This window comes from Embiotoca jacksoni, unplaced genomic scaffold (genome assembly GCF_022577435.1).
Source record: "Embiotoca jacksoni isolate LCO1_2020_lvr unplaced genomic scaffold, fEmbJac1.0.p SCAF_30, whole genome shotgun sequence".
In the NCBI taxonomy this organism is placed as follows: Eukaryota; Metazoa; Chordata; class Actinopteri; family Embiotocidae; genus Embiotoca; species Embiotoca jacksoni.
This window is the reverse complement of record NW_027185382.1, coordinates 4,834,869-4,862,435: the sequence shown is the minus strand read 5'-3', so window position 1 is coordinate 4,862,435 and position 27,567 is coordinate 4,834,869. Positions and strand designations below refer to the sequence as shown.

Genomic DNA, 27,567 nt, shown 5'->3' with positions numbered 1-27,567 from the left:
TTAAATCTTTTGTCTAGAAAATCACCAACAACACGTGCTATATTGATGACTACTTTAAAATGAGTTTCTTTAACAATCAGAGCAACAGGACGTATTAAATGAAAATGAAAATCATTAAAGATTTTTATTAAATCCCTTTCTTGGAACATTTTATACTTTTTGGTAAATTCTTTAAAGGAAAACAAATGATCCTCTGAACTCAGTTAACAACAGACAAATGTTAAAGTTATCGTTCCACAATCAAACTCCACACCGTGTAACGCTTCACTTTGGGAAACTCTTACTTTGAAAGAAACAGGCCACTGCGTCATTTCCGGGTGCTGTCGAATTCTCACAACATCAAGCGAGAGCGACTGAGAGCTAACGCTGCATCTTTTGTCAACATCACACATAAAGGAAAAACATGTCAGACACGGTGAGATGAGAGATCCGAAGAGTCTTAAACGTTTGTCATCAACACGAAGTGTCAAAAGGCCGATCAGGGTGATCAGGTGGTCGCTCCTCGTCTCGTTATCTAACGAGCTAACTGTTAGCTCGTGTAGCTTCAGGCCCACAACTCTTGAGCTTATTTAGCTGTTAGCAGCTAGCTTCGTGTTTTGAGTCATTTTCTAAACTTGTGCGACGAAAACAAACGAAACTGAAACGTTCAGATCCGGTGTTTGGGCTCCGTGAGCGGAACAAAGCTCTCGGATCTCATCCGGGACGTGCGCGTCGTCCGCAGGTCAATCTGCTGCTGATTTGTTTTGTTTATTTTGTTGTTGTTGTTGTTGACGACAGGAGACAAAACCATCCGGCCAAGACGGGGGAGAAAAGAAGGATGGAGAGTACATCAAGTTAAAAGTGATCGGTCAGGTGAGTCCGTGGACACGAGGGTTACTCCTGAGATGTCACACATTACTTGTTGTCCTGTTAAAAAACGGTTTTAACGGTTGTAACTCACTTTATTTGAAGACTTTCTCATAAATGCTGCTGACTTGTGACATTAAAGCTGTAAAGCAGCAGAATGAATGAATGAACCACAAAGAATGAATCCAGATGTAATACCAAAGTCACCAAAGTGACTTTTGAATTCATAAACTTATACAGCTTTCATGAGTTCATTTAACAGGTGAAAAGAATGATGTAATGCATATTTGAGTGAAACTATTTTATTTAAATTGTATAATTCCCAGTGTGATTTGGTTTTAATCACAATCTGCTTTCCTGTTTTTGCTGTTTTGTATTCACCGTGAATGCTGCCGCCTTGTTGAAGCACAGTGTTGTTGTTTTTTGTGCTGCTCCTCATCACGGTTTCTTTTTCTCCCGACAGGACAGCAGTGAAATCCACTTTAAGGTGAAAATGACGACACATCTAAAGAAGCTGAAAGAGTCTTACAGCCAGAGACAGGTACAACAACAAGAGGAAATTACCGAGCCGCTCCCCGTCTCTGAATGACAGGAGTTTGATTCATGGCCGACGTACAAAGCACTGAGAAATACAGCTCAACTTTCAAAAACGTTTGAGCGTGAGTTGTTTTTCCTTCAGAGCACCAGAGACGGTTTTCAATGTGTCTCTTTGTATGTTTCCTTCAGGGCGTCCCAGCGAGCACGCTAAGGTTTCTGTTTGAAGGACAGAGAATCGCAGACAACCAAACTCCAAAAGAGGTAAACTTGTCTCTTCTGACTTGATCCTTCTTTTGTCCTTTCGCCGACACCCATATTGATCCAAAGAGTCTCGTACTCTTCTTTTCATTTATCTCTTCTGGGAAACGTCCAGGTTTTTTATAAACTCAAAATAAATGACTAACCCGATTATCCAGATTACTGTGGTGTATTTTACCATCGTGGCTACAAGTTCTGAGAGTTTACACTTCCTGCATTTTTGGCATCTTAAATGAGCACCTCATGTAGTTTGTTACTAAAATAAGGAAGGAAGTATCAGTAAAAGGAGCCAAAACCTTGTGGAGTTGATTCAGTCGAACCATCTTCCTAAAACCCGTCTCTCTGCTGTTTGTTGATGTCAGCTTGGGATGGAGGACGAGGACGTCATTGAAGTGTATCAAGAACAGACTGGTGGACTTTGGAATGATTAAACCTCCTGCATTTCTAAATCTTTTTTTTTCTTTTTCTTATTTTGTATTTTATTTTGTATGTATGTATGTATTTTTGTTCATTTTCAAACCATCTGGATCAAAACGGACTCAGTTAGGGCTTCCATGTGTGAGGGCAGGGAGGTGAACAGACTGAGGTTCGGGTGAGGACACCGGCAGCGGGTCTCTGGGTCTCTGATGTGCAGTGATGTTCATGTTGTTGACCCGAGCAATAGCCTTTGATGTGAGTGTTCACCTAAATTTATATAGGTAACCTTTTTTATACAAATAATACTATTTAGTAAAATTCCAAATTGTCAAGTTAATTAATGAATTCGTGCAGCTTTGTTTCAGCTTTCTCTGTCGAGATCAGATTTCATATGAGGTGCAAAGGCAGTGAGAAACTCAGAAATATATTTCTGGATGTACTGCTCCTTTAAACCTGTGTTTGACTAGCTGGCATCGTTTCTATCTTGTTTCTTATTTATAGGACATTGAAAATAAAAGATTGCTTCACGAGGCAGTTCATTCCACTCGTCTTTTGTGTTAAATTCAGGGCATTTAGGAGACAGGTTCACTTCAACACAGCACACGCTCACGAACATCTGGATTACTGGACAGCCTCTGCAACTCCAGATCACACGATGAAAAGTAGCGTCAACATTTGTTTGTGTTGATTTTAATAATTTACATTTCAAGCCTCTGTGTGCCACGTTTAAAGACCTGCACCAGTACGAAATTGTACAATTATAATAATTGACATGATGCCGACATTTTTGTTTCAATGATAATTGTGCTTTACTTGTATGTTGTATTCAGTATTAGTGTGTTTGCCATGTGTATCTACAGTGTCGTCTTTTGTTTGTATTTGAGGGTTTCATTCTGTGATGATATATCAAAATATATACCCGTTGTAGAAACATGTTGTTCGCTCACAGTATTTTGAACTCAGATGGTTCTGACCTCCAGCAGTTTGCGCAAAGAAAGGTCTTTCAAATCGTCAGAAACAGGTGATACTGTGATGCCAGCACTTGTTTTTAAAACTTTTCTGTTTGTTTTCGAGATGAAACTCTTAATCTGTGTACTGTATGAAGTTTCTCAAGAAGGTTAAGATCAATAACAGACCCAAACTGTTTCATTTTTTTCTTAAATCAGTCTGAAGAGGTGGCTGAAAAACAGATATTTGCATGATGCAGATGATCAACTCCTGAAGGATGAAACAGCCACCAAACAAATCCCACGATGTGGGTCGACAGTGGTTATTTTACTCTTCACAAACACTCAAAATGTCAGGTTAACGCTGCAGCGGATGAAGCGCACCTCTGGGATACAAGTCAGCCTGCAGAATTAACTGCTGGGATCAGCTGTCTACTGCCATACATGATGCTTTTCCCTGCATTTGTAAAGGAGTCCTAAAAGGAACTTCAAATGGAATAATATAACTTTTCTAAATGAAGCAAAGCAGTGATCAGGGTTCGTCACTTCCCAGAGGTGTGCGCAATAAAAAATATTAAAACTTGTCCTTCAAAATGTTGCCTCAATTGGAAATCCTGTCAATAATCTTTCCTTCTTGCATCAGTGAGCGGCTCAGGTGAAGTGTACTCCACCCAAAATCCTCCATGCAGGCAGGAAGGGCTGTGATTTGAGCCATAACACTGATCTCAGTCAGGTGAAGGGACTGTTCTTCACTCGAGGAACATTGATACAGATGGTTTGAAATCCTGGAGATGAGCTTTTTGCTTTTTTTGAATAAAATATTTAAGAAAAAAAATGTCAGTGCTGTTGTGTGTTTTTGACTGTGTGCTTTTTGGTCCTGCACTTCTAAGCTGTACAACAACACCTACTGCAATTACAGGAAGTAAAAGTCCACAACTGAATGTGTTCAGATCCAACAGTTAGTTAACCAAATTTAGGCAGAGACTTTTTAAAACATCGGTCAAAATATGTTCTCAGTCTCTCTCTTTTTTCTTTTTTTTTATCAGTCTACTGCACGAAGGCAATGGAATTAAGTTTGTTTCCTCAATTCATCCCCAAAGTATAAAATTAGATGAGTCACTGCAAGCACCCAAGGAGCTACAAAAATACACATCAGAGCTTCGTGTGTGCAAACCGCACTTTTATTTTGAAATGGTGCATATCTCAATTTGGAGCTCTTCAAATGTTAAAATTGTCATTCAGATGCGAGTTCCTCCTTTCACGAGTCAATGAGCCAAGAGTCAATCCAAACAAACTGCTCACAAGCATTCGTGAGGCTCAAACGCTCGGTTATCTTTCCCCTCGGTGCTCGTTAAACCCCCCCAGCTGTTCCCCAGTGATGGTAATGGCCTGTTGTGGTGCACCTGTTCTCTCAGAGACACCCAGGTCCTGGTCTGAGAGCCCTCTGGTAACCTGTATGTGCAGAAAATAATCCCAGAGACAATCATCAGGACTGTGCCCACCAGACCAACCACAATGCCATAACCCACATCCTGTGAATAAGGTGCCTCGGGCATCTTGAACTCAGGGGGGAACCTGATGGTCTGATTGTTCACCACTGAGCTGATATTCCACAGGAGAGGCACGAGTGACATCACAGCAGCCAACAAGCACAGTGTTCCGGTGATGATGAAAACCAAGCGGATCGGGGAGTTCTTCTCCATCCCAAAGTAGATGTTCCTCATGGCATAGACACCACCAGCGTTCCCACAAAGTCCCACCAGCACAGAGAGTAACATGAGAACCTGACCAGCCCCAATCTCTGGCGGCGTGAAGGCCTCTGTCAGGCTGATGTGCTTGCAGTACATGATCCTTAAGCCATGACTCACCACGGTGTGGCTGTGGAAGCAGGTCCTCCAGATTCCAACCCAGGCCACGCCGGAGCTGATGGCCTCCCTGTCAGACACGAGCCACACCCTCCACTGGACAAGTCCAAGAGCCATGGCAGTGAGCGTCCAGCCCACACATGCCAGCCAGAGGGCTCCCAGCTGGGCATGGGCAGTGTGAGCCAGGTAGGTCATTGCAGAGCAGCCACAACCGCTTCAGGGCACCGAGGAAGTCTTGAAGATCAAAGCCAGGAGGAAGGTGAAAGGTCTCACCTCTGGAATTGTCATGTAACTTCAGAATCAGACTTCATATCCAGCAGCAGAGCCCTTTGAGGCAGCTCATCCACCCTCTGGTTCTTGTTTACTTTCTCTCCACCTTGCAGGTCGTCTTTTTTTCCTCGCGCTCTTTTGTCACCTGAGTTACCTCGCAAACAAGCACCTGCAGATCCCTCTGAGGACAGAAACACAGACACAGGTGAGCAACAACAAATCGCCTCCTCACTGTGTCAGCACGACTGGATCATCGTGGAAGCCCGGGCACTGGCCCAGGAGGCCCAGGAGGCCCAGGGGGGGGTCAGGGGGGTCAGGGGGGTCAGGGAGGTCAGGGGCCCCCTTGGTCAGAGCCCCAACATTAAAAAAAAAGTACAAAATGACCACAGACTGATGCAATGAACACAAAATGTCAAGAAATACATGCAAAACAACCACAAAGAAACAAATTGACAGCAAAGAGAGATCATGTGAATAAAAAAGCTTTCTAAAGCTTTGCTGGTGACATCACTCAGACAGGTGGCTGACCTATAACACATATCTATAGCTCTAACATGGCCTGTGTGTTTACAATATCTTAGTAATTAAATGTATAAATTATTGTTGAGGGATTATTTCGATATGGAAAGCAGAATACATTATGGTAATCCAAACATGGAATAATCATGAAACATCATAACTAAAAATTGTCCTGACAATAACCTGTAAATTAACTGAAATGAAGTTGACACACGCTGAGTACATCATCAGAGGCGTCAGATTAAAGCAGATTTTTAAAACATAGCTATAATCCATCATAAACTACACATTTTGAAGTCAGTTCTTTAATTTGTCACGTACCTGTCACGCTGTGAGCTGTCTTGAAGAGTGAAAACACTGAACATGAAGGTCCATCGACACACCTCAACACTTCCTCATCCTGTTACCAATAACCTAGATACAGTTTACTGTCATGCCTCTGAAGCTGTAAATAATTGACAGGTTATGCAGTAAATTGATTTTGTTACAGTAAAAGCAGTTCTTAAGTACTTTTCTATCCAGTTAAATGAAGGACAGTGTTTCATTGCTGGTATCAGATTTCTAAATTCTGTATTAAATTTTTCACAGAAATGTCGATCTCATGCAGGAAGATTTTCAGAGCTTTGTGATAAGAACAATTGAATATTGCGTGTAGTTGGTGTGGGCAGATTAAAAACCACAATGACATAAATACCTGTAAACAGCAGCACATTTATACTTTTACAAATTCAGCAGGGATTGAATGTGCAGAAATATTTTACTTTAGTAAGGACAGAAAAAACATTATTTGTGAGTATGTTTTGAAAAGCACCTCATTTGCTGAAAACAACTTTGCTTCTGGTACATTTAAACAATATTCATTGTACCAAAGCTGAGCATCACACTTCAGTTGGCTTCTTTCTTCAACTCTAACAACTGAACTATAAAATCAGGGCTCATAAAGTAGAAGAAACTGGATTAGATGTTGATTAAAGTGTGAAAAATATGAAAAACTTCTGTGTCCTAAAGTTGGAGTCTGAAAGGAAGACAAACATATTGTTCTGAACCAGAAAGCAAACTACAGGATTCTGATCCTTTTTCCAACAGGGCAGTAAAATTTGGGAACGGCTGAAGAATGTCGCAGCACAGTGCTATAAAAGAGATTTGCATCACTGAGTTGAAAATGCGTCATCACAGTTTGTGGAAACAAGAAACTGAAAGGCATTTACGATCATGGAAGGGATTTTACATGATTACAAAAGACCTCGGAAAAAACACAAGATATATGTACAAGCTGAATGTTAAAGAAATCCTGAGAAAAAAATATATCCTAATATCAACAAAAGACTTTAGAAACTGGTTTCTGGAATAACAAACTGTGCCAACCAAAACAAACAATACAAATAGCCGCAACATTTGGTTGTTTCAAAGGACAAAACCAAAGATGATTTTTTTTTTCCTCCCAAAACTTGTCCAAGTAACAAAAGACATTGTGTCACTCTTCAAATATGGCAAAGATTAACAGACCAATCAGTACAAACTTGACCTCCACAAGCAGAAGGAAATAAATGCATAAATGGAAGAATGGATTAACTAATTAATCTTGGCTCCACATATGCATTTTACATTAGGAGGTGTGGAACAAAAGTGCAGGGGAGATTCTAGCACAGTTTGGTAAAAAAAAAAGTCTTTTGTAAAATGAGTTTTAGGGAAACTGAAATCGGTATTCTCAATGACCATAGAAAGTTTCTGTAGCAGCAGAAGTACCAGGGTTCACTTCAAGACACGTTTTAAAACACACTTTTACTTTGACTAACCCTTTCACAACTTTTACACCCACGCAGGTATGTTTTCAGATATATATAAAAAAACGTGATAACATATCTCAGCTTTATCATTTTATTGCCACTGAAACTGAAATCAGTATTCTCAATGACCGTAGAAAGTTCCTGTCGCAGCAGAAGTACCAGAGTTCACTTCAAGACACGTTTTAAAACACACTTTTACTTTGACCAACTCTTTCACAAATTTTAAACCCACGCAGGTACGCTTTTAGACATATAAAAAAACAAAAACACGTGATAACATATCTCAGCTTAATCATTTTATTGCCATCAAGTTGGTGAAATAGCACACTCCATACACAAGGTGTGGTCTGTACATAGCACGCAGCGGTGCGCCTTCATCAAATCGTGGAGATCCCAGTGGTGGGAGGCTACAGCAGGCACATCTTCAGATAAATATCTATGCAGAGAGTCCCCTGAAAGGACCAAACCAGAGAGTAAAGTGCTAACTTGATCAGCCTCCATAAAATCACCAGCTGCGTCTCAATCTTTTAATCTGAGAGTCAATATATGACACCGGTCAATATTTTTGGATCGGAGCTTCAGCTAAAAGCACCAAGTGTAAATGAAAGCCTTTGAGGTTAAAACAAAAAGCAGTGTTTTAAATGTATAGAAAACAATTATGAGCAACATCTGTACTGCTGGAGCAAGTCAGCATTGTCTTTATGAAAAGAAAATCCAGTTATTATACAATTCAGCATAAATAAAAGAGTTACCCTCCTAATTGAGATTCACCTTATGCAAAAGTGACATCCGCTCGTATAGAATAATACACTACACAAAAAGGAAGCAATAGTTTGTCGTAAAAGAAGGAAATATTACTTCTCTTGTTTGACAACATGATAACACTTTCAAAACTGGATCATTCCCTTGAACAGATTTATACCATTTTGGAATCAAACTCCTCATTCAATGTAATTAGAAAACAAAAAGTATGTCATGAGTGAAATTCAATTACTGGGAAAACAATTCCCTATCTTCGTATAAATTTTCAAAAAGGCTACAATAAATTACTAGAAAACAATTACTTTAAAACTTAAAACACGTGAAGATAACTGTTTACGAACCCGGCCTCATTCAGCAGGGGAGCGAACTCATGGTACAACCTACAAGACAAAAAATAAAAGAGACAAGAAACACTGACAGACGAAGGGGCAACCGAAGCGGGCAACAAAATTTGGTTTCTGTGTACTTTCCCATCTTCATCTCTGGGAGGCGTTGAGGTGCAAAAGAACTGCAACTTTCATACAGGTATCAGTAAAAGTTGATCATTTCTGGAGAAAGAAGGCTTCAGCTTCATGAGTGTTAAAAAGGCTGAAAAACAGTTTAAAAAAAAAAAATGCTGGTTACTATTAGCACTATTAATATTTGATACAAAAAAATTATTCGAACTGTTGTGTCAGAAATGTCATCGCATCATAAATACCTTGAAATCACCGAAACGACTGTCAGCATCTGACAGTGTGTTTACTTTGTGCTGGAACAAACAGAAGACACAAAATCCTTTATGTGTCTCCTCGTCTGAACGGTTCAACTGAAAAATTATAGTTTGTGACTGTTCACCCATTTTGACCACAGAAACTTTCGGGAACTTCACCTGGGAATGTAAGCAATGAAGGTTTATTCAATGACTAATTCTGTTACAAAGTAAGAAAGAAAAACTGAACATCAGTTAATGACAATTGAGGCACAACGTCTCTTGTGTTGTCATTGTGTGTCAAAATTGGGCCCCAAAGAAGCCATCGGTTTTTTCTCTATTTCTGCTCTAACTAATAAATCTTAGCACTTGATTTTAGCTGCTGTGGCTCCTCAGTTCAAATATCTACTTGGTTGAAAAGCTGCATTGGAAAAGCATTAATTCTGACACACAACAGGAATACCACTGGTGTAAAGTAGAGGCTAGAAATTGTCGAAGTCATAAACTCAATTTAACACAATTTAACAATGAGATTTATATTAAAAATGCTACATGTCCCAACTTCAAGTGTAGAAATTCTCCCCGACTTACTGGCGTCCCGGTCATTATCCAGTATTTCTACTGCAGAGCCGGACTTGTTGGAATCAGTGTCAGAGCAGTGGCCTCTGCTCCAGCGGCAGACTGTCCACCAGGCACTTCAGCTGCTCCTCGCCCAGCTTGATCTTGTCTTCCAGCTTGCGCTGCTCAATGATGAGGGCAGACTTCATCTTGACGAAGTGGCTGTAGTCGTCCAGGCTCTCTGCATCCAGGTGAGCCTCCATGATGCCGGACACCAGACGTTCCCGACGGTCCAGATTCTCCTTCAGCTCCTTGGCGTCTTCGTGCTGCCGCATCAGCAGCTTGCGCTTCTCTGTCAGGGTTCGCTGATGGAGGACAGAAATGAGTTATTATTCTGTCAATGACAGCTGATAACACTTTGTTGATTCATCACTGCCAGATACACCTCTCACATTGTCATTAGACACATTTATATTACAGTTAAAGCCACCTTAAAGAAATAAATTGATGTTTTTCCCTTGCCCTCAGGTGACCAGGGGTGTTACCTTCTCCTCTGGCGGGGCTTCATCCTCCAGGCTGTTGAGGGCGTTCTCCACCCGGGCGAGCCGACCAGACAGTGACAGCAGCAGGCTCACCACCTTGTCCAAGTCGCCCACAAACATGCGGAACTTGTCGAGCTGGTTGGGCTGACAGAGGTGCTGGACTGTGGCCTCCACCTCGCGACCCAGGGCCTCGTTGTCCTCCACATCCTCCTGCAGGCTCTGCCGCGCCTCCCGTAGCACCTCCAGCTTCTTCGCCAGGCTGGAGATCAGCTCTTGCTGAAGAGGAGGAAGAAGGTACGAAGAAAAAGAAACTCGCGTAAAGAAATAACTTTTTTCTACTTTTCTCCCTGGTAACAAATTTCCATTTTATCAAACTTTATTTTTAACTTTGGCTGAGACTGACAGGCTGATTAACTGTGAGCACCATGTGCAATAAAACATCCTAACACATGGTGTCTGTTTACCTTTTTATTGGCCAGGTCGACATCCAGCTCATCCTCCGAGTCTTGCTCCTCCAGCTGCTCCTGCATGTCCTTCATCTTGATCAGGAGCTCGGCTTTGGGAGCTGATGTGTTGTAGTAGGAGGAGCTGGGGACCAGGGAGGCCGCTGCTGATACAGACACATCCTCCTCCTCTCTTCTGACACAAACACAAACACAGGTAAACATAATCATACGTACATAATGCTGTTTCTCTTTTAACTGACGTTCGCAATTACTAAGATACAAAAAAATAAAATAAAAATACATGTCTAAAGCTCCAAATATACACGGCAACTTTAACTTTTTTTTGGACCATTAAGATGACAAAGACATTCGGGAATATTACAGACAGCAAAACTCTTGTTAAAAAGTCACCAGCAGTAGCCAAAGATTCGAAGTCTCTGTCTTAAAATCTGTTTAAATCGTGGAGTGGGGTCAGAGAGATTTAATATCTGCAACCAGCAAATTAAAACTGCAAGAGTTAACTGTAAAATCCGTCCACCAGGGGGCAGGCTGAGCGACGGCTGATAAGGCTGGACTGAAAGGTAAAACATCTGTTCACTCATTCCTGGGTTACAAAATCTTACTAGCTATTAAAATTGTAAAACCAGATGATTCATTTCAGGATAATCTGATCAAATGTGAACTAATCAGTTGTTCAAGGAAGGTCAGAGGTCAGTCAGAGAAAGGTTTTACCAACATTGGACCCTAAACCTTTTGTGCTGCAATGTCCCACCTATCTATACTCCTGGGGGACGACGTGGGCAACCTGGAGCCAGCAGAGGCCCTCCTGCGCTGCTGGGCCCCCTCCAGGATTTCCTCCTCTGGGGGAAAGAGCCCTTCCATCAGGTCCATGGTGGTCTTCCTGCCACTCTGGTCCAGGATGTCCACCAGGGACTTGTCTTTCCCCATGATGTCCCTCACCAGCTCCTCTCTCTTGGCATCTTCTTCTGAGTGTTGGGCTCCAGAGGTGCTGGACTCGTGGACTGACTCCTGGGCCGACACTGGAGCCAGTCCTGGGTCCTGTGCAGCCTGGCGGGTGTATGCGCTGAACAGGGAGGAGGTCGGGCCCAGGGAGGGGATGTAGGGTGGAGGCTCGAAGACGCTGCAGGTGTCAGTGTTCTGAGGCAGGTACGCCCGCCCCTCCCGCTCCGAGCTGCTCTCAGCGTGGACGATCCTCACGGGGACTTTTCTCACTGGACTGCTCACACCCATCGCTGCAGGGAGCTCTGATTCATGTTCTGACCTACATAACAAACAAATCTCAGGATCAACGACAGAAATAATAATCACAGAAACTGAACATAGAAAGAATTGAGGCTTGCTTGATTAATACGTTTAACTTAAAGACAAGCAACCCTGATGCTCCAGATTCTTTTAACCTCTCTTTATTATTTATATTATTCTTGTATAATTAATTATGAGACTGAGGATGTTTTTCCAGCATCCTATTCTCATAGTTTAACATATTTCTGAAATAAACAACCTGCAAAATAGTGGATGCCAAAACTAATGCCAAGCTTTTAGCTTTTCTGGCTTCCAAACATATAGCAGCTGCATGCCTTGCCCAATCGTTTCTTTTTCACTTTTGTCTCAAAGTCTAAAGAAAATGACTGGGCTGGACATTTAGATGAGCTACACTACGCTTTGTTTCTAATTAAACAATGAATCGCACAGTTGAACAGCAATGGAAATCAAAGGTCACAGCAGCCATGTGGCTTTAACAAAATTACAGCCTCCAGTTTGATTCATTTCAGGCCGCAGAAGAAATCTACTACAGGCACAATCAAACGGGCAGATTTTCCTTTCAGGCGCTTGCAGCTGCTGGCTGAGTTCTACACAGCGAGAAGAAGCTGCTGCTTCATCCCTCTGACCATCTCGTCTTTCTGCACCGTTATCGTGTTGTCTGTCACCGTCTCACTTTCCTTCTTTGATTTTTTTTCTTGAACTTGTTTCCTTGAAGCTGTTATTAAAAGGCTCTTCTACTAGAACAACACGGGGAAGCTTTACATAACCAGGGACAGTGAGGAGACCCGAGCCTCCCTTGCTAAGCTGCTTACCTGAGCGGCGAGTCATCCTGCACGGATACGGCGGGCGGTGTGTCGGTCAGCCTCAAAGGCGCAAACTGTGGCGAAGGAGACCGAACTCGATCTGTTGCGGGAAGAAAGAGAGCGGCTGTCCAGGAGGAGAACGGGGATGAAGAAGAGGGACGTGGTGCCAGCGGCTCCTTCTCCTCCTTGTTTTCTACACCTCCTTTACTCATGTCTGGTCCACACATCCTGCTGATGCGAGGGGAAGTGGCTGGGGCGGGGCCAGCAGAGACCTGGACAGCAGCATGGTGCTGGCTGTCAGAACTGGAGCTGGACAGAGGCTGGAGGGCTGCCGGGTCTGCCTGGGCGCCAGCGAGGAATTCCTGGGAGGAGGATGTGGTTTCTGGGCCTAAATGGGGCCTGGGTGGCGGCAGGAGGCTCTTGGTTTGTGGAGGCTGGGCTGGGTGCTCAGAGCCATAGCTGGGGCTGAGGCTGCGAGGCCCAGAGGAGAGTGTGGTGTGGGAGGAGTTGTCAGTGTCTGGTTTGGTCCTGCGGTCAGAGAGCCCCGGGACCAGGCCTTCGTTTCTGGGGGCTGACGGGACCAACTGTGAGCTGTGGTCAGGCTCATATGGCAGCCTGTTCTCCACATCCTCTCTGGAGGTCAAAGTAAAGACAAACCTCATCAGTACCTGGATAACACGTCCTTAGAAAAGTCATCAAAACAAACATCATAATTTGTACTTTTGGGTGTCCAGTGCAAAATTATAAGCCAAACCAATTATTTTTTATATGAGCAGCTTATATCCTAAACTTGCCGTTTTCCACTATTTTACAATCAGAAACTGCCTTCCTCCAAATAATCAGAGCTGAAAAACAGTCCTGAGGGGCCCGCTGTAAGAATCGGGTTTACATGGTGTACATTTTATATTTCTAGATATATTTTAGGAAAGTAATTTAGAGAGAAGAATATAATCTTTAAATATCAATCGCAGACATGGCTGCAGAAATTAAGCACAGACTCCCCTAAACATCTAAATGTATTGCTTTGAATGTTTCTTCGTTTGCGAGATTAAGATTAACTGGTTTAAATCCTGGGAACATAGGAAACACCTGGGGCTCCATTTTGTACTGTGTAATGTGTAAGGTGGTCATTTAAAAGGCATTTAATAACATGTTTTAATATTATATTAATTGTCAAATTTACAGCAAACTGGTTTAAAAAATCAACTCTGAATTCTGTGGTTGAAATGATATTCTGTGTAGTGAAACACTAAGAAGGAGGAATTTGAGCAACACTTTAGCTAACCCCTCTTAGTGCACGGCATGCTGAGAGAAGAGGTTGAATTTCGTTTCTCCTGAAAGACGTTAACACCCCACCTGGCGTACGAGGCAGCACTTCAACAAAAGAGCAAATGCTGCGGATTTATTTCAACATTTAGCAAAGACAGCGATCGCGTATGCAGCAGATAATGGTCTTTGTCAACAGCAGCTTAAGGATGAACTGATACACTCTCCACCCACCATAAATCACCTTTAACAGCACAGACTCTTTTGTAGATCTGGGTGTAGTTTACAACTGGAGTCAAGGAAATATTGTTCCCCTCAACATGAGCTCCAACAGCAGATGATAAAGTTGGAAAAGGGATCTTAGCATGACAGAAAACGACCACTTCCTTTCAGCTCAGGACACTTGAAAGGAGAAACTGAGACCAGTTGTCTCTCACAGACCAACTACATTCCACATTTAAACGAAACTTCGCAGGCGTTTCATTTTGCCGGCTGTTCCAGAGAAATCGACAAGTCAGAGTGGGCAGATGTGTGTTTGAGATTTCTCTGCAGCACACATAGGTGATGATGGACGCACAGAAAGGAAGCGATCGCCTGTTTGACTTTTCTTTCACCTGACAAACTCTGCGTCATCCTGCAACCTTTTGGGTCGTCTTATAAATATAGAGCCAAAACAGACAAGATGTTTATGTCACCTGGTGGTTGAACTGCTCTGCTGGGACTGAGGGTCTCTCCATGGAGAAGGGATACTCTGCAAAAGAAAGAGAAACTTCAGGGTTTCTTTGCTAAACAACGTCCTCAACAGAAAATGACAGTATTTTATTTAACACTTTAAACAACCTGCGTTTACACTTTGACCGAGTCTTTATGCAAATTATTTCTTGTTTGACAGGTGCAAACAAAGACAGCAGTGGTGTAATGTTGGTTTCTTTTAACCATTGTCCCTCATCTTAAACAGGATGTTTTCATTCTCCAAACCTTGAACTTTAACCCTCAAGGAAGCAGATCACAAGGACGTTGTGATATAAGTGGTATATTCCTTATCCAGGATGGCTACCTACCAACTCACTTTTCTAGTTATTCTGCAACATAAAAACCCACATAATCTTAGTCACCTGTGTGTAGAAGTCTGCAGAAGGAGAAGATCTGGATCTCTCATGGATGCAGATGGCCTTCTCCTCAGCACCTGCATCTAAGATGTTCTCCGCTGAGTGATACCTCCCTTGCGTCTTGACTTCCGATGGCTTCTTCTGCTTGTTCCATGTGGCCTGGTACTCAGCGAAGGTCCCCAGCCTCTGCTGCTCCAGTAAAACCTGCTTATGTCCCGGGCTGAGGTGGTTGGGGTCTGCAGATGCGAGAGCCTCCTCAGACTCTCCAGAGGGAGTTTTGTCTTTGGGTTTGCCCGTCTCGTCAAGATCTGTGTTCGTGTTTGTACCCTGACCTGACTTCAGCACCGGCCTGGAAAAGGCTGGTTTGGCCTCAAAGAACTTCCTGCGCTCCCCAAATGAGCCTGTTTGAGATTCTCCCTCCACTCCCACTTTGTCTATCTTGTCAGGCTCTGAAAAAGAGTGCATCCTCTTTGCCAGGTGGAACCGTTTACGTCCTCTAACTCGTCCATTGGATGTTTTAAGTACCGGGGCTTCTGGTCCAAGGGGTTCCAGGTCTCGTCTCTGGAAGGAGGTAGCCTGGAGGACTCTGGCCTGCGCCTCCTTTAAGTGGTCCTTGTAGGTATTTGAGAAGGAGACACCCGAAGATGTAGAAGCCTCCATGGATCTCCATTCTTCTGCGTCCTCATCCTCTGCATCACAAGTCAGGGTTGCAGCGCTGCGGCTCTTTTGCAGCTGGGCTCGCTTCTGCTGGATCTCTTTGCGGAGGGTGGTAGCGTAGCGGTCGCTGCGGCGATTTGCTTTTCCACTGCTGGTAGCCATGGTGTCACCGGCGTCCTGGTTGATTGTGACACTCCTGGTCGTAGCTGCTGGTTGCCTCTCAGCTAGACTCCTGCTCTCCTGGGCCAGGGAGTGAAGAAGAGGGGTTTTCAGGGGGGATATTCTGTGGTCTTCTTGAGGCACCCAAGGATCCTGGTGCCTTAAAAGACTAACCTTATGATCATTACTTTGATGTGTCGTAAAGAGTCTTTTCATGTCATTAGAGAGTCCTTCGCCTCTTTTTGCAGCATCCTCTGGGCTACGGCTTCGAACAGAGAGCTCAGCGGTCTGGTGGTCGTAGTGTAGACCATTCCCCAGATGGGAGAGGCCATTGCGTTCTTTATTTTCACAATAAGGCATCTGGGACTGAGGTAGAGAATATTTTGCCTTAATGTTCGTCATCAAGGAACTTGGGAAGCCTGCTTCATTGCTGTTTACCCAGAGGGGTTTGTCTGTGTCCCCTCTCCGGCCCTCTACTTTGCCCTGCCTGGCCTTGTGTTCAGCAGTCTGGACCGAATGTTTACTTGCCAGGCCTGGCCAGTATCTGTTGTGACCCCCGCTCTCCAGGTTTGGGTGTGCGGCAGAGCTTGCAATGGATGCTGAGGAGTGCTGTGTCTGTTTGCGGCCGAAAGCATTCGTGGGCAGATCCTGGAGGCTGCGATAGTAGCTTCCCACACTTTGAGTCTTTGTGGGAGGAGCTGTTCTTGTCTGCAAGTAGAAGGGGCTTTCGTCACTGTATTGCCTCTGGTGAGATGGTCGTTGTGAGTAATGAGGCTGTCTGACATCACTGCTGGACAGGGAGAAGAGTTTGTTGGGGTGCAGCTGGTTGTGGTTGTGATCAGCTGGCGTGCTGGGGTGGGAGAAGTCTTTGGTGGGTAAAAGGTTGAAGCTACGTTTGGCCTCCGAGGTTTTCTCCTGGTGAGTTCTGAGGCCATTCTGGCTGTTATTTTCAGTCAGTTTTTCAATTGATCTGCCATGGCTCTTCGCTGAACCATTCGGCCCTTCAGGATAAGGAAACACCTTTGTGGCAGCAAAACTGTCACTGCGTAGCGGAGGAGGTGGGGGAGGAGGAGACTGGGACTTTTTTTTCTCCGGTACCTGCCACACTGGGCTGATGCTGGGTCTTCCTGCAACAGAAACCCGAGATGCTGGCTGCTCCTCTGCCCTTGACCCCTCCCGGCCTCCATTCCCCAGTGTTGGCTGCAGGTACCTGGGCCGCTCGGTCTGCTGAGGTCCTTCTCTCTGAAGGCCCTTAAAGAAGATATTTTCAGTGCTGGTACCCTTCCTACACGATGTGCTGGGTTCATGAACAGGAGGACTGGAGCCGCTAGAGAAACAGCTTAACCCAGAGTCTCTTTTGCCTCCTGGTCCACAGAGCGGATCAGCACTGCTGATGTATTTATTTGGGGAAAGACGGCCTGGTGGGTATGGATGGGAGGGGCGGTCCAGTCTCTCCATGTGGTTCACTGAGCTGAACTGACTGACTATCTGATGCTGGGTGTTCTGGTCCCCTGGAGTGGATGACTCTTTGGGCCTGTAGGGGAAAGACAGAAAAAAAATATTGCTTGAATTTGATGACTATATTTTGTGCCCTGTTGAATGCAGAGAGAAGATGAACCCAAACATCTCACTTTGCTTCATGTTTTGGCTGCCAGACTGGTGCTGGGGTGGCGTCTCTCGCAGCGGGCTCGGGCTCCTCTTCTGTCAGCTTGGAGGAGTGCCAGGAATGGGGCCGCGAGCTCGGATCATTCTTCCTGCAAAGCAGAGAGGCAACAGAGCACTTTATACATTCAGGGGAATATTTGAAATTTCAGCTTCTTTGGCATTTTCCAAACTCTTTCACGACAAGACGGATGGCAGGATTTCGCAGTTGAACATTTTTTTCATGTGCAAAGCAGGGCATCCCTATCCGTCTCCTCCACATCCCACGGTGAAGATGAGGTGTCGCTTCAGATACTGAATAAGTCCACAAAGTTAAGAGTATCCAATCATTTTTCAATTCACTTTAATATTCTTGCATTTTTGCAAAATAAGAATCCACTAATAACAGGAGGCATAAGTCTATGATTACGGATGCATGTCGACACAATTAGCATTTCAGAATACTTTGTTAAAGTTGAAATTTAAAACATTTGGTTTGATATTCAGTATGTGCCATTAAAAGTTAGGCAGTAGGATTGTGAATTAGTTGCAGGCCCAATTAATTATTTTCTAGACATGTGTTTAAAGCATTCAGGCCTGAAAATGTGGTTAATTCATCATCCATGCCTTGGTATGAACCGCACAAAGTTCCTCCTTTTGCCCACACAAAAATTGCACATACCCCTTGAAGCGGTTCTTCCTGGAGAGCATGTTGAAAAGGAAAAGAGTCAGACATGTTCAGTAGATCATACAACCTAATATACATAATAATAAACATGTCAACTTCATGACACATAAATATGACAAAACCAACTAAAAGCAACATAAGTTACAACCAAGTCATATTTGGTTTGGACAACTAGCACCATACAAACTACTACAAAAAATACAAAATACAAAACACGATGTACAAACTCGATGACCAAAAATCACAAAGGCTCACCAAAAGCCAGCAGTAAACAGCCAGACACGGCAAGCTAACAGTATGGTACCTCATAGAGCTTCGCAAAATCTTGGTGAGAAAGCTCCTCGCCACATGAACCTCCGTTTCTGACGGCATTGTACGTGGCGATACAACATCGACCATTTTAGCTCTGATGGGTCGAGAGTGATGGATGGAAAAGAAGGAAAAGGAGGAGGAGGACATGTTGGCATCAAATGATGACAAAAGAGATGACAAAATGACAGAATTACACACAATCAAATTTAGTATTTCGACTTATGGAGAGTCTGACAACACGCTTGGAGCTTTAGGTCCATATTAGTTCCTCCCAAACTCATCAAATCCAAGTTGGACAACAAATAAATACGAACTAATTAATAATTTTCCACAAATATAATCCATGACCTTTAAACTTAAACCTTAGATTAGCTACTCAGTATTCCCAGAGTTCAGGAAAAATTAAACCCATTGCTCCACATGAATGATGACAGTAACCTGAAAAACAAGATAAGCCATTATGTTGATGTCTGAGATTTAATTCAATCACAACGACCTCGTCGGGACAGTCAATGTGTTCAGATGCTGAAATGTCACTGTATTCTGGACCCAATCACAGAGCAGAATTTCAATCAGTCAAGCAGGCAGATAAGAGCACCTCTTTTCTGGCTGCTGCATCTGATGCCTCTCTTATTGTGAAGGGCGTTCACAACAGAGAGAAGTATATCCGTCACAGCCATATGGCCCTGACAGGGCTTAGCTGCTTGGCTTTTAGAAAAATTAGACGGATGCGAGGTGGATACCCAGAGTGAAACAAAATCTGCCTCCCAACCACTGCGCCCTCCTTCATCTAACTGATTAGGTTGATGTATAGACCTGAGGAGATGTGGGATGAAAGAAAAAAAAACATACAGAAGCGCTTAATTGTGTCAAAAACTCTGAGAAAGATCAATTTCAAAATGCTGTTATTTTGGAACATCTGAGTTGTCCAATTTCAAATGTCGGACAGAAGAGAAATATCTCGACCTGATGAGAGTTTACCTGCCCTAATTGAAACTTTAACCCTGCCAGGCCACGATGGAGTCGCTGCATTCTTTCAACAAAGGAATGCAGGGAGGTATTTCCCTCCCTGCCGTACCCTCACTTCAAGTGGGACATCTATATTGGCCATCTCCCAGGAGTCTGAGCGTCTCCCAGTCGCTCCCATGAAATAAAGAGAGTGTGACATCTTCTCTTTGACTTTTTAAACTGCATCTCACCTGACTCTGGTGTCTTTACTGTCTCTGCTTTGTTGCACATAACCCCTCAAGGGACGATAGAAATATGTGGATATTCTTGTCAGTGTTGTAAAGTCGAAACAAGTAAAAGGACTCATTCCATTCACAAGTAATGAAGGAAAAGTCATCAAACGTCTTCCGATATAACTGTAACTCAATTCTCTATTTAAACCCGAGTCATTTATTTTGAGTATTAGCTTCTTGGAAACGTCATTATCCATATTTGTTGAAATGTTTGTTTGCCTGTAAACAAAATGTTAAATGTTGCATTCTCAACTGACCTGCTGTGCACCGACTAAAACACGTAGTCCTAGTTGTACCAGCTGCAAAAAAAACAGACATGCATGCATCGATAATTTTCTGAACTTTGAAGCTAGAATCTACTTTGTTGAAGGATTTCTCACTTCAAGAAAAAAATGTGAAAACGATGTGGCAGCAAATTACAGAACAACAAAAGGCATCTTTCATTCCACGGACATCAGTGTTTAATCACAAACTGTTCCTTTAACTTGAAATCCTTCCCTCGCTCTGATCAATGTGACACAGAAAGTGAGAGTTGCTTTGCCTCCAAACAAGCTCCTGCACAATGGAAATGCAAATGTCCCTTTTTCTAAGGCGCTGAGGGTCTATTGTCAGGGGATACAGCTGGTCTGGCGCAGATATTCCACAGAGACGCCACCGTTTGCTCCCAGGAAATATGAGCTGGGCTGGACTCTTTTCACTAAACATGAAACTGAACCAGCTGACCCAGTTGGCTACGAGGACCCCCGTCATCCAGAGGGTTTGATGAAGTAAATACAAAAAGACGACAAGAGCAGTGACGAAAGAAAGACTTCCCTCAGCGTCCTTAAATCATTTGGACTAATCTTATCTTTTAAATCCATCATCAGTAAAATCTGAAGAACCTGTGAAGGGAAACATCTACGACTGTGATTTGTCCTGCGCTCAAGAGCATAAAAATAACACCCCCACATAGACTGATAACTGAGACATTTGTATAATCTATATCTAGAATAGAGCTCAATCAACAAACAGGTGGCACAGAAAAAAGTCAATAATTCAGTTTGGCAGAAATAAGTGTAAGTTAAGACAGGAAAGAAAAAGGCAGACTGTAGCAGCACAAACTTAAAAGTTGATTGGATTTTTTTGATTTAAGAAAAGAAGAATAGCTGATGATGTGCTGTGATGCTAAATGGTTGCTTTGGTTTGTTTGATGGATGGAAGTGAACGAGCAAAACATGTTAACTTACCAACCAAGTGACACAGTTTTCTGTTTGTGTGTGTAATCTGTCTTTGTGGTGTTAAAGGACACTTCCACTCCACTTCTCCACAGCAGACTCCTTCAAGAACATTTCAGGACAAGAAAAAGACACACTTTGACACCACTACTCCCACCGGATCTGAGCGATCTGAGGAATCTGGCAATTTCATGACTGAAGAGCTGCTGCTGCCCTCCTCCTCCTCCTCCTCCTCCTCCTCCCGATATGAAAACACACACACACACACACACACACACACACACACACACACACACACACACACACACACACACACACCACACACCCACACACACACACACACACACACACACACCACCTTGTGCTGCAGAGGAGATTCCCTTGAAGATTATAAAGGGAGATTTGAGATGAGGGGGAGGAGTTATTGTCCTGTCCAGTGTCCTTGCTGTAATCTAGTATTTGGGCTGTAAGCGGCTGGGCCTGCAGACTGAGAATGCTGGGGGAGTAAATCGATGCAACATAAACACGAGAAGGAGAGATTAAAAGATTCAGGTCATCAAATGTGACACAAACCTTTCGGTTGACAACACTAGCGGTGGGTTAAGGGTTAAAATCATTTAAATTAATCTTGTGCTCTTAAAACATGTAAATTAACCTAATGAGTTTCTTTTTTCTGTGTAAGAAAACAACGAGTGGTTCTCATGTTTAATTGTTGATATTTTCTCTGATTGTTATATTGGATTTTGTCCTGTTGTCGGCCTGACACCATGTCAGTGTTACATTGCAGCACATTTCTACATTTCAAAACCAATTTTGTTTGCAGTTAACAATCTACTTCAGTGTCCTTGACAAGAGACACAGCACAGACAGGAATGTTTGGCCCCGGCCGACGTCTGTTTTGAGAGATACCAATGAATGTCAGACTGAGGAGGGGAAGAGGGAGAGAGGCACACTCAGCGACTCCTTCACCGTGAAATAACTGCTCCACCGAGGGGAGGAGGAGCGGCTGAAAACTGTGCAAGAGTTTAAAACACAAATCAGGTGTGTTTGAAGGGAGGTCGCTGTTTATATTGTCCACTCAGTAGCTTATTACAGGGCTTGAATGGTAGCCTGTGTGTCAGGCTGAACTCTTATCAAGTGGGTTAAATTTGGTTCTGTCAACATCTTTCAGATGTTTATGCTCTTCTGAAAATTGAGCCTGTTTTTATCTTTATCTGGCCATTTGTCAACCTTAACAAAATGTCACAAAAATCAACAAAAAACATGCAAATGAATGCCTGTTTTGATCCACGACTGTTCGGTGAATATTAAGAGTTGGTTTTGAGCTGGTGGGCTCAATTCTCCAGTCGGGGACATTAAACAACTGCAGAAAACGACGACACAATGAGCTGGTGTTGTTTGAATGCATCCTGTATATAACTTACACTTTGTAGCACTTTGTTTTTAATCAAAACCTTTAAAAATAACTTTTCCACCTCAGCCAGGCGTAAAAACTTTTATGTGATATTGATAATGCACATAAAAACAGATGGAAGATCACCATATATTTCTTTTCAGCTCGTTGAAGACTCTTTAACTCAATACTTTAGTATTAGTAATGTACACCGGGTACATTAGCAGATATGTAAATACAAGAAAGGGCTTGATTTGTTAAATGCGGTGGATGTTTATCCATCCTAGTTTTACACCTTCACTCTTTCCTTCTCTGACCAGTCTTTTCATCTCCTGCTTCTATCAGACAGCTCGGCGGTGACACATCTTGCTGATTCACCAGCTTGCTGGGGTTGGAGCCCAAACATCCAGCAGCAGCCGCCCGTGGGGCCGATCTCACCCCGCTGAGCTCTAAACACGAGCACACAATAGAAAGTGCCAGCGTCATCACAGCTGGGCTTATCGGTGTGTCACTGACTGCACGGGCAACAAAAAAAAAAAAGAGGAATCGAATGCAGTAAAGAGTGCAGACGTGAAGATGGCCAAGATCTGGAACATCTGGCTCTGTGGTAACAAGAATTAAACTAATACCATTTCCTAAATCCTGAGCTTTGTTATGAATCAGACTTCAAGTTATCTTCACAGCAACCAGAAACTAGAAAAACATTTTAGTTTCTTACAACATGTACTCCTCGTTTTGCCCTTAAAACTATTCAGGTAATTCATGGAAAAAAAAAATCATTACTTTTGGTGTCAATAGGTAGCCTAGTCTCCAACAAATTACACTTATTTACAACAGGAAAGAAAAAGTATTTAAGACAGTAATTTTCTAATTATTTCTAAACAATTACTGACATATTGCAGTCAATCTTTCCCAACAATATCATGATTAATTATCCGCTTTCTTTGTCTACAAGTGTAAAAATGTCAGCTCTTCATAAAACTACTGCCAGTAAATATCCAAAAACAAATTTTTCTTGAATCAGTGCATAAAGATATATTAACACTGTGCCAGTGGCCAGCTGCCTGCTTGAGAGTTTTAAGACAAGCTTCCTTGTAAATTCACTCTGATCCTCTCTGCTGAAGCTGGAAAATCAGTTCCACACAAACAGACTTCAGTTTACCTGCGCATGTCATCCATCTTTTTTCCATGCTGAGATAAATCCTGAGGAAATTAAGGAAAGTCCCTTCAAGCATTTTGGCAGTTTTTTTAAATTTATAGTTGATCCTTTGAGAGAATGGGTGACTCCCTCTGAACCTTTATGTGTCATCTAGACGAAGAAAACATGCCGTTATCTCAACCTCATTCACTGTTTCCTGCTCTAATCCCACAAATGATTGAATCAGAGGAGATGAAATAAAAAGACAGAAAAACCAGCAAGAGACAGAGGTGGAGGAGGAGAGGAAGTACCTGGGAGTGGAAACCTTCTCTTTATCTTCTAAAAATCAAACATGTCCAGAGAAAGGAAAGAAAATCAGGCAGGAGTGCCCACTCTGTGCCTGTTGGAGTAGCCAAAGCCCCAGAAAACAATGGGCTCTGCTGATATGGCCTATCCCACTAAGCAGTGTCAACTCACCTAGGCAACATGGACTCTACCACTCCTCCTGCTAACAGGGGAGGACCGCTGGACTGAAGCAGCCCTGACGGCAACTAAACGATCTCTCAGAGCGAGTTTTAAGATTTCCCTTATTGACTCGAGCCAAGCGTTTGCTTTCTAAACGTGCTCAGATTAAGTGTTTCCACATCAGCAGGTTGTTGAAACACCATCAGCCCACCTTTCCCTGCTGTTGACTCAACCCGCTCTGCAAAGCTGAGTCCACGAATGTGCCTTTGCCACAGTAATTGGATTCAAGCTTTAAGACTCTGTTGCCATTTGCCAGCAAGGAGACGAGACGGGACATCAGTGACACATGTAGTAAAATAGTTTTAAGGACCAAGTGCAGGGTTATTATTATAGAGACGCCAAACCAACAAGTCAGAGACACAGTCATAGAAATGTAATTGAAATATACTTGCTCTAGATGGGCGACTTGTTGATTTAATATTATTTGCTGCAACATGGTGTCGTTGTTGTTCTCTTGAGGGCAGTAACTAATATGTCTTTGCTTTACTGACTATTCTGTAGATCATATTTTTGATTTACTGATTAATTATACGGCCATAAAACTCTCAAATTTAAAGATATTTAGTTTACAGTGATATAAAACAGAGAATACGCAGTTTTGACAAGGTTTCTTCTAAAATAAACTCACTAAAACATCAAGTTTGCACTTTGCTGTAAGACCATTCACAGCCTTTAAATCCAACTGGTTAACAAGACAAACTAAATCATGTTTCAAGTTCAGAGAAATGCCGTCAGTATCCGCATGCCACTTGCTCATTATTTTTGTTGATCTGTCCATGTTGTCCTGGGCTGAAGGTCGACCCTTACCGTCTCCTAACCGTCCGACCACAAGTGCTGGTTTGAGACAGGTGAGTTTTGACAGAGGGGACTCGTCTCTGTCTAATTTACGAGTCATTATCTGCGCTGTGGAATAACGGTGTTGGCTGGACCTCTCCTGCCTCCACAATACCAGCTTTTGTTTTAGCCTCAGGAGCAAACAAGCAGCGAGAGGCCCATGTGTACGGCTGTCAGGCAGACTCTGCCTCAGCCGACCCCCCTTCATAAAATAAATTAATGTTTGGAGAAGAAACAAAGTGGGATTTTAGCATCTTTAGGACACAATCTGCTTATAAGCAACAGGTTAGTACCCTCTACATTATCTCCTGTCCTCTCTGTCTTACGTCATGAGAGTCAAGTCAAGAAAAAGTATTGCAAAGTTGATCTATTGTCAGGACGCTGACCTCTGACCTCCTGATAAATGGGTGGTTGTTAATCTAAAATAGTTATTTCTTCTGACACAAAACAAGGATGTTTTCTGTTAAAGAAAACGGTTCCTTTTCTCAAACTAAAGTGACAAAGGTACCTTCGGACCACCAGGGTCAGGGTCCTGTGGGAGCTCTTCACCAGGCAGATGGCCTCCTGCCGAGAGCCGCTGAGAGGTACCGCATTCACTCTCACCATCTCATCGCCAGCCTGGAGACGGACCGCTGCTGCCGTGCTGCCCTCCTCCACCTGGACAAAATGATTGCATAAGCACGCACATATTACTATGAGCATTAGGCATGTTAGTACCCTTCTTTTAATCAACATGGTAACATAGCTGTTTTCATTGGTGTTAGAAAATAACAGGAACGTAAGCATTCGAAGCACAGAGCTTAGTTTGATACGTGCTAAATGGTCACTGTACAGAGGGTACATTACTGATTTATCGTAGCCATACCTGTGTTGCCCTCCTTTGTAAAGATGTCTGTCATCCATTTCTACATTGTAATGAGTTACAGGAGGTGGTAGGAGGTGCTCATTTTTTATCAGGTGAACACATTTAAGCCAACATTTGAAACAGGAAAACAAACCGCTATAATGAAAAAAATGTGAGGTACAATTTACTTAGGAAACTATTTCATCCTCATCATCCAGGATGACCTGTGGTGGCCGCAACCTGAGAGTTGTGATGAATATTTAAACCCTGCTCCACCTGTAATCTGAGGTGGCTCGAGGTGCAGTGCTGCGTGTAAGCTGCAGTTCACAGCAGATAGAAAAGGCTCCTGGTATCTGGGTACCCGAACCCTTAACCGCTAACGCTGATTATTCAGTATTATTAAAACTGGACCACTATAATTAATTGTTCAAAATGTGGACCTCGTGTAATATCTCACACTGCGATGGTGTTCAGCTCAGAAAGCTGAGCGGTGCTCTAAGCTGCTCTACTCAGAGGTCAGACACATTCAATTCTGCACCAGGAGTCTAATTGAAATTAAACCTGCACTGCAGATTTGGGCTGATGAAGGTGCTTCCCTGAGCTCTGCCCATTCTTCACATCCAGTGAATATAAAATGTAGTCCAACACCTGCTGAAGAGTTGTTGATAATCAATAATGAAATTTATATTACTGTGCACACACAGGCGTCGCCCCGAAACAATGAGTGCTACCTTTGTGATGACCAGGGGCTCTCTGTGCTCGGTGCCTCCCCTCAGGGTGAAGCCCCACGGCGCTTTGCCTCGGAGCAGCACCTCCACCAGCTCCTCCTCTTCCTCGATCTTCGGCCTCCCTGTCCCTCTCCACCTGTCCACCTCCCTCCACCACTTCATCCTTCCCGCAGACACTCTCAGGTCATCTCCGTAGTCCACGGCATCCATGATGCCTCAGGTTCAGTTGGATCCATCAACACCAGTTCAGTCTGAAAAGATTGAGCATTTGTAAAGTAACAACATCAATGAAATTATTTTTTTGGATTTATTTTACTGCCAGATTAACTCTCCATAAACATAAAAAAAGAGGTCCTATTAAGATGCAACGAGGTTTTTGTTATGCAAATGAATGAATAATAATGTCAATAATGTCAAAGACATTTTAATAAAAACAATAATCATGCTTCCTTCTGCTCTATGGGAGGGTTACAGACGTCATTAGAAATAATTAGAACATTTAGAAATATTTAATAGTTAAACAGATAACAGTAAAAAGGATCCTTTAGCCATTATTTACAAAGTTATTGTAATAGTCCTGTATTTTTTTTAAAATTAAATATACAAATGTCAAAAACATCACGCGCAGCCAAACGTAACTAATTATGATTCCAGAAACGCTCTCACACCAAAAACAAACCTCCCAAAAGCAATTTAATATTTCATCCACTTTGAGTCATTTTATGACCTTTAACTTACTTGAAAATGCTGTTTCTGTTCAAAAGCTGTCGACAAACCTTGCAAAGAAGAAAAAGGTCGTTTGTCCGTGTCGGACTGCAGCAGGTGATGTCGCAGCTCCTCTTTCACTGACGACTAAAAGTTCATGTCAACTCGAATTAATCACCTTGAACCGCTGCTCGTCCTGAGGTCCAAGCTGAGGTCCAACCTGAGGTCCAAGCTGAGGTCCAAGCTGAGGTCCAACCCTCTTCAGAGCTTCTCTGAGCAGTTTCTGTTGTCCAAACACAACAACTCACCGGTATCATCATCATCTCCCACCTCGCGCTACCAGGTTTCTAATTCGACGTGGTCGATGATGTCACAGCGTCCCCTAGCGGCGACGTGCTGCGTCATCGGCCGGATTGTTGCCTTCAATTGTTCCCGAAAACTTCAGTGTCCTTTCTCACGTCCTTTCTTTCTCTTCATTCTTTCACTTGATATATTTTTGATTTCTTGATCGTTTTTATACATGTTTTTTTTATTGTCTTTAACTTTATTTCTTTTTTTTGTTTCTGTGTTTATTTTTATTT

The 27,567-nt window shown here is 43.0% G+C and overlaps 3 protein-coding genes across 4 annotated transcripts; 1 reads left to right on the top strand and 2 right to left on the bottom strand.

The window, feature by feature from the left end:
• Nucleotides 1–325: 325 nt before the first annotated feature.
• On the top strand, nucleotides 326–3,824 carry sumo1 (small ubiquitin like modifier 1). 2 transcript variants are annotated; one of them, XM_069164103.1, is made up of 5 exons: nucleotides 326–415; nucleotides 778–852; nucleotides 1,310–1,387; nucleotides 1,573–1,644; nucleotides 2,185–3,824. In XM_069164103.1, the coding sequence occupies exons 1-5, from the start codon at nucleotides 404–406 to the stop codon at nucleotides 2,215–2,217; spliced, it is 270 nt and encodes an 89-aa protein (XP_069020204.1). In that variant the 5' UTR covers nucleotides 326–403; the 3' UTR covers nucleotides 2,218–3,824. The 2 variants fall into 2 exon arrangements, with proteins under 2 accessions (XP_069020204.1, XP_069020203.1); XM_069164102.1 differs by having other exon boundaries at nucleotides 2,004–3,824.
• A 479-nt stretch (nucleotides 3,825–4,303) lies between these two features.
• On the bottom strand, nucleotides 4,304–5,219 carry LOC138207181 (claudin-34-like). Its single transcript, XM_069164234.1, has one exon. It carries the CDS (start codon nucleotides 5,063–5,065, stop codon nucleotides 4,304–4,306), a length of 762 nt encoding a protein of 253 aa, XP_069020335.1. The 5' UTR covers nucleotides 5,066–5,219.
• Nucleotides 5,220–7,610: 2,391 nt separating this feature from the next.
• Nucleotides 7,611–27,057, bottom strand: LOC138207150 (protein Shroom2-like). The gene is made up of 12 exons (XM_069164190.1): nucleotides 27,020–27,057; nucleotides 26,285–26,532; nucleotides 25,218–25,366; nucleotides 18,047–18,064; nucleotides 17,355–17,477; nucleotides 14,914–17,257; nucleotides 14,494–14,549; nucleotides 12,542–13,165; nucleotides 11,218–11,727; nucleotides 10,464–10,638; nucleotides 10,003–10,275; nucleotides 7,611–9,822 (listed from the first exon to the last, which is right to left on the bottom strand). Exons 2-12 carry the CDS (start codon nucleotides 26,489–26,491, stop codon nucleotides 9,550–9,552), a joined length of 4,752 nt encoding a protein of 1,583 aa, XP_069020291.1. The 5' UTR covers nucleotides 26,492–26,532; nucleotides 27,020–27,057; the 3' UTR covers nucleotides 7,611–9,549.
• Nucleotides 27,058–27,567: the final 510 nt, after the last annotated feature.

What these genes read in the sequence shown, in the direction of transcription:
- sumo1 (XM_069164102.1), top strand. An exon ending in AGTCTTACAGCCAGAGACAG is followed by an intron (nt 1,388 to 1,572) that starts GTACAACAACAA and finishes TGTTTCCTTCAG; the next exon opens with GGCGTCCCAGCGAGCACGCT. An exon ending in ACAACCAAACTCCAAAAGAG is followed by an intron (nt 1,645 to 2,003) that starts GTAAACTTGTCT and finishes TGTTGATGTCAG; the next exon opens with CTTGGGATGGAGGACGAGGA.
- LOC138207181 (XM_069164234.1), bottom strand. Translation starts at nt 5,065, where the DNA reads ATGACCTACCTGGCTCACACTGCCCATGCCCAGCTGGGAGCCCTCTGG.
- LOC138207150 (XM_069164190.1), bottom strand. Translation starts at nt 26,491, where the DNA reads ATGGATGCCGTGGACTACGGAGATGACCTGAGAGTGTCTGCGGGAAGG. An exon ending in CAGGATGACTCGCCGCTCAG is followed by an intron (nt 11,728 to 12,541) that starts GTAAGCAGCTTA and finishes TTTGTTATGTAG; the next exon opens with GTCAGAACATGAATCAGAGC. An exon ending in AAGCCCCGCCAGAGGAGAAG is followed by an intron (nt 9,823 to 10,002) that starts GTAACACCCCTG and finishes GTCCTCCATCAG; the next exon opens with CGAACCCTGACAGAGAAGCG.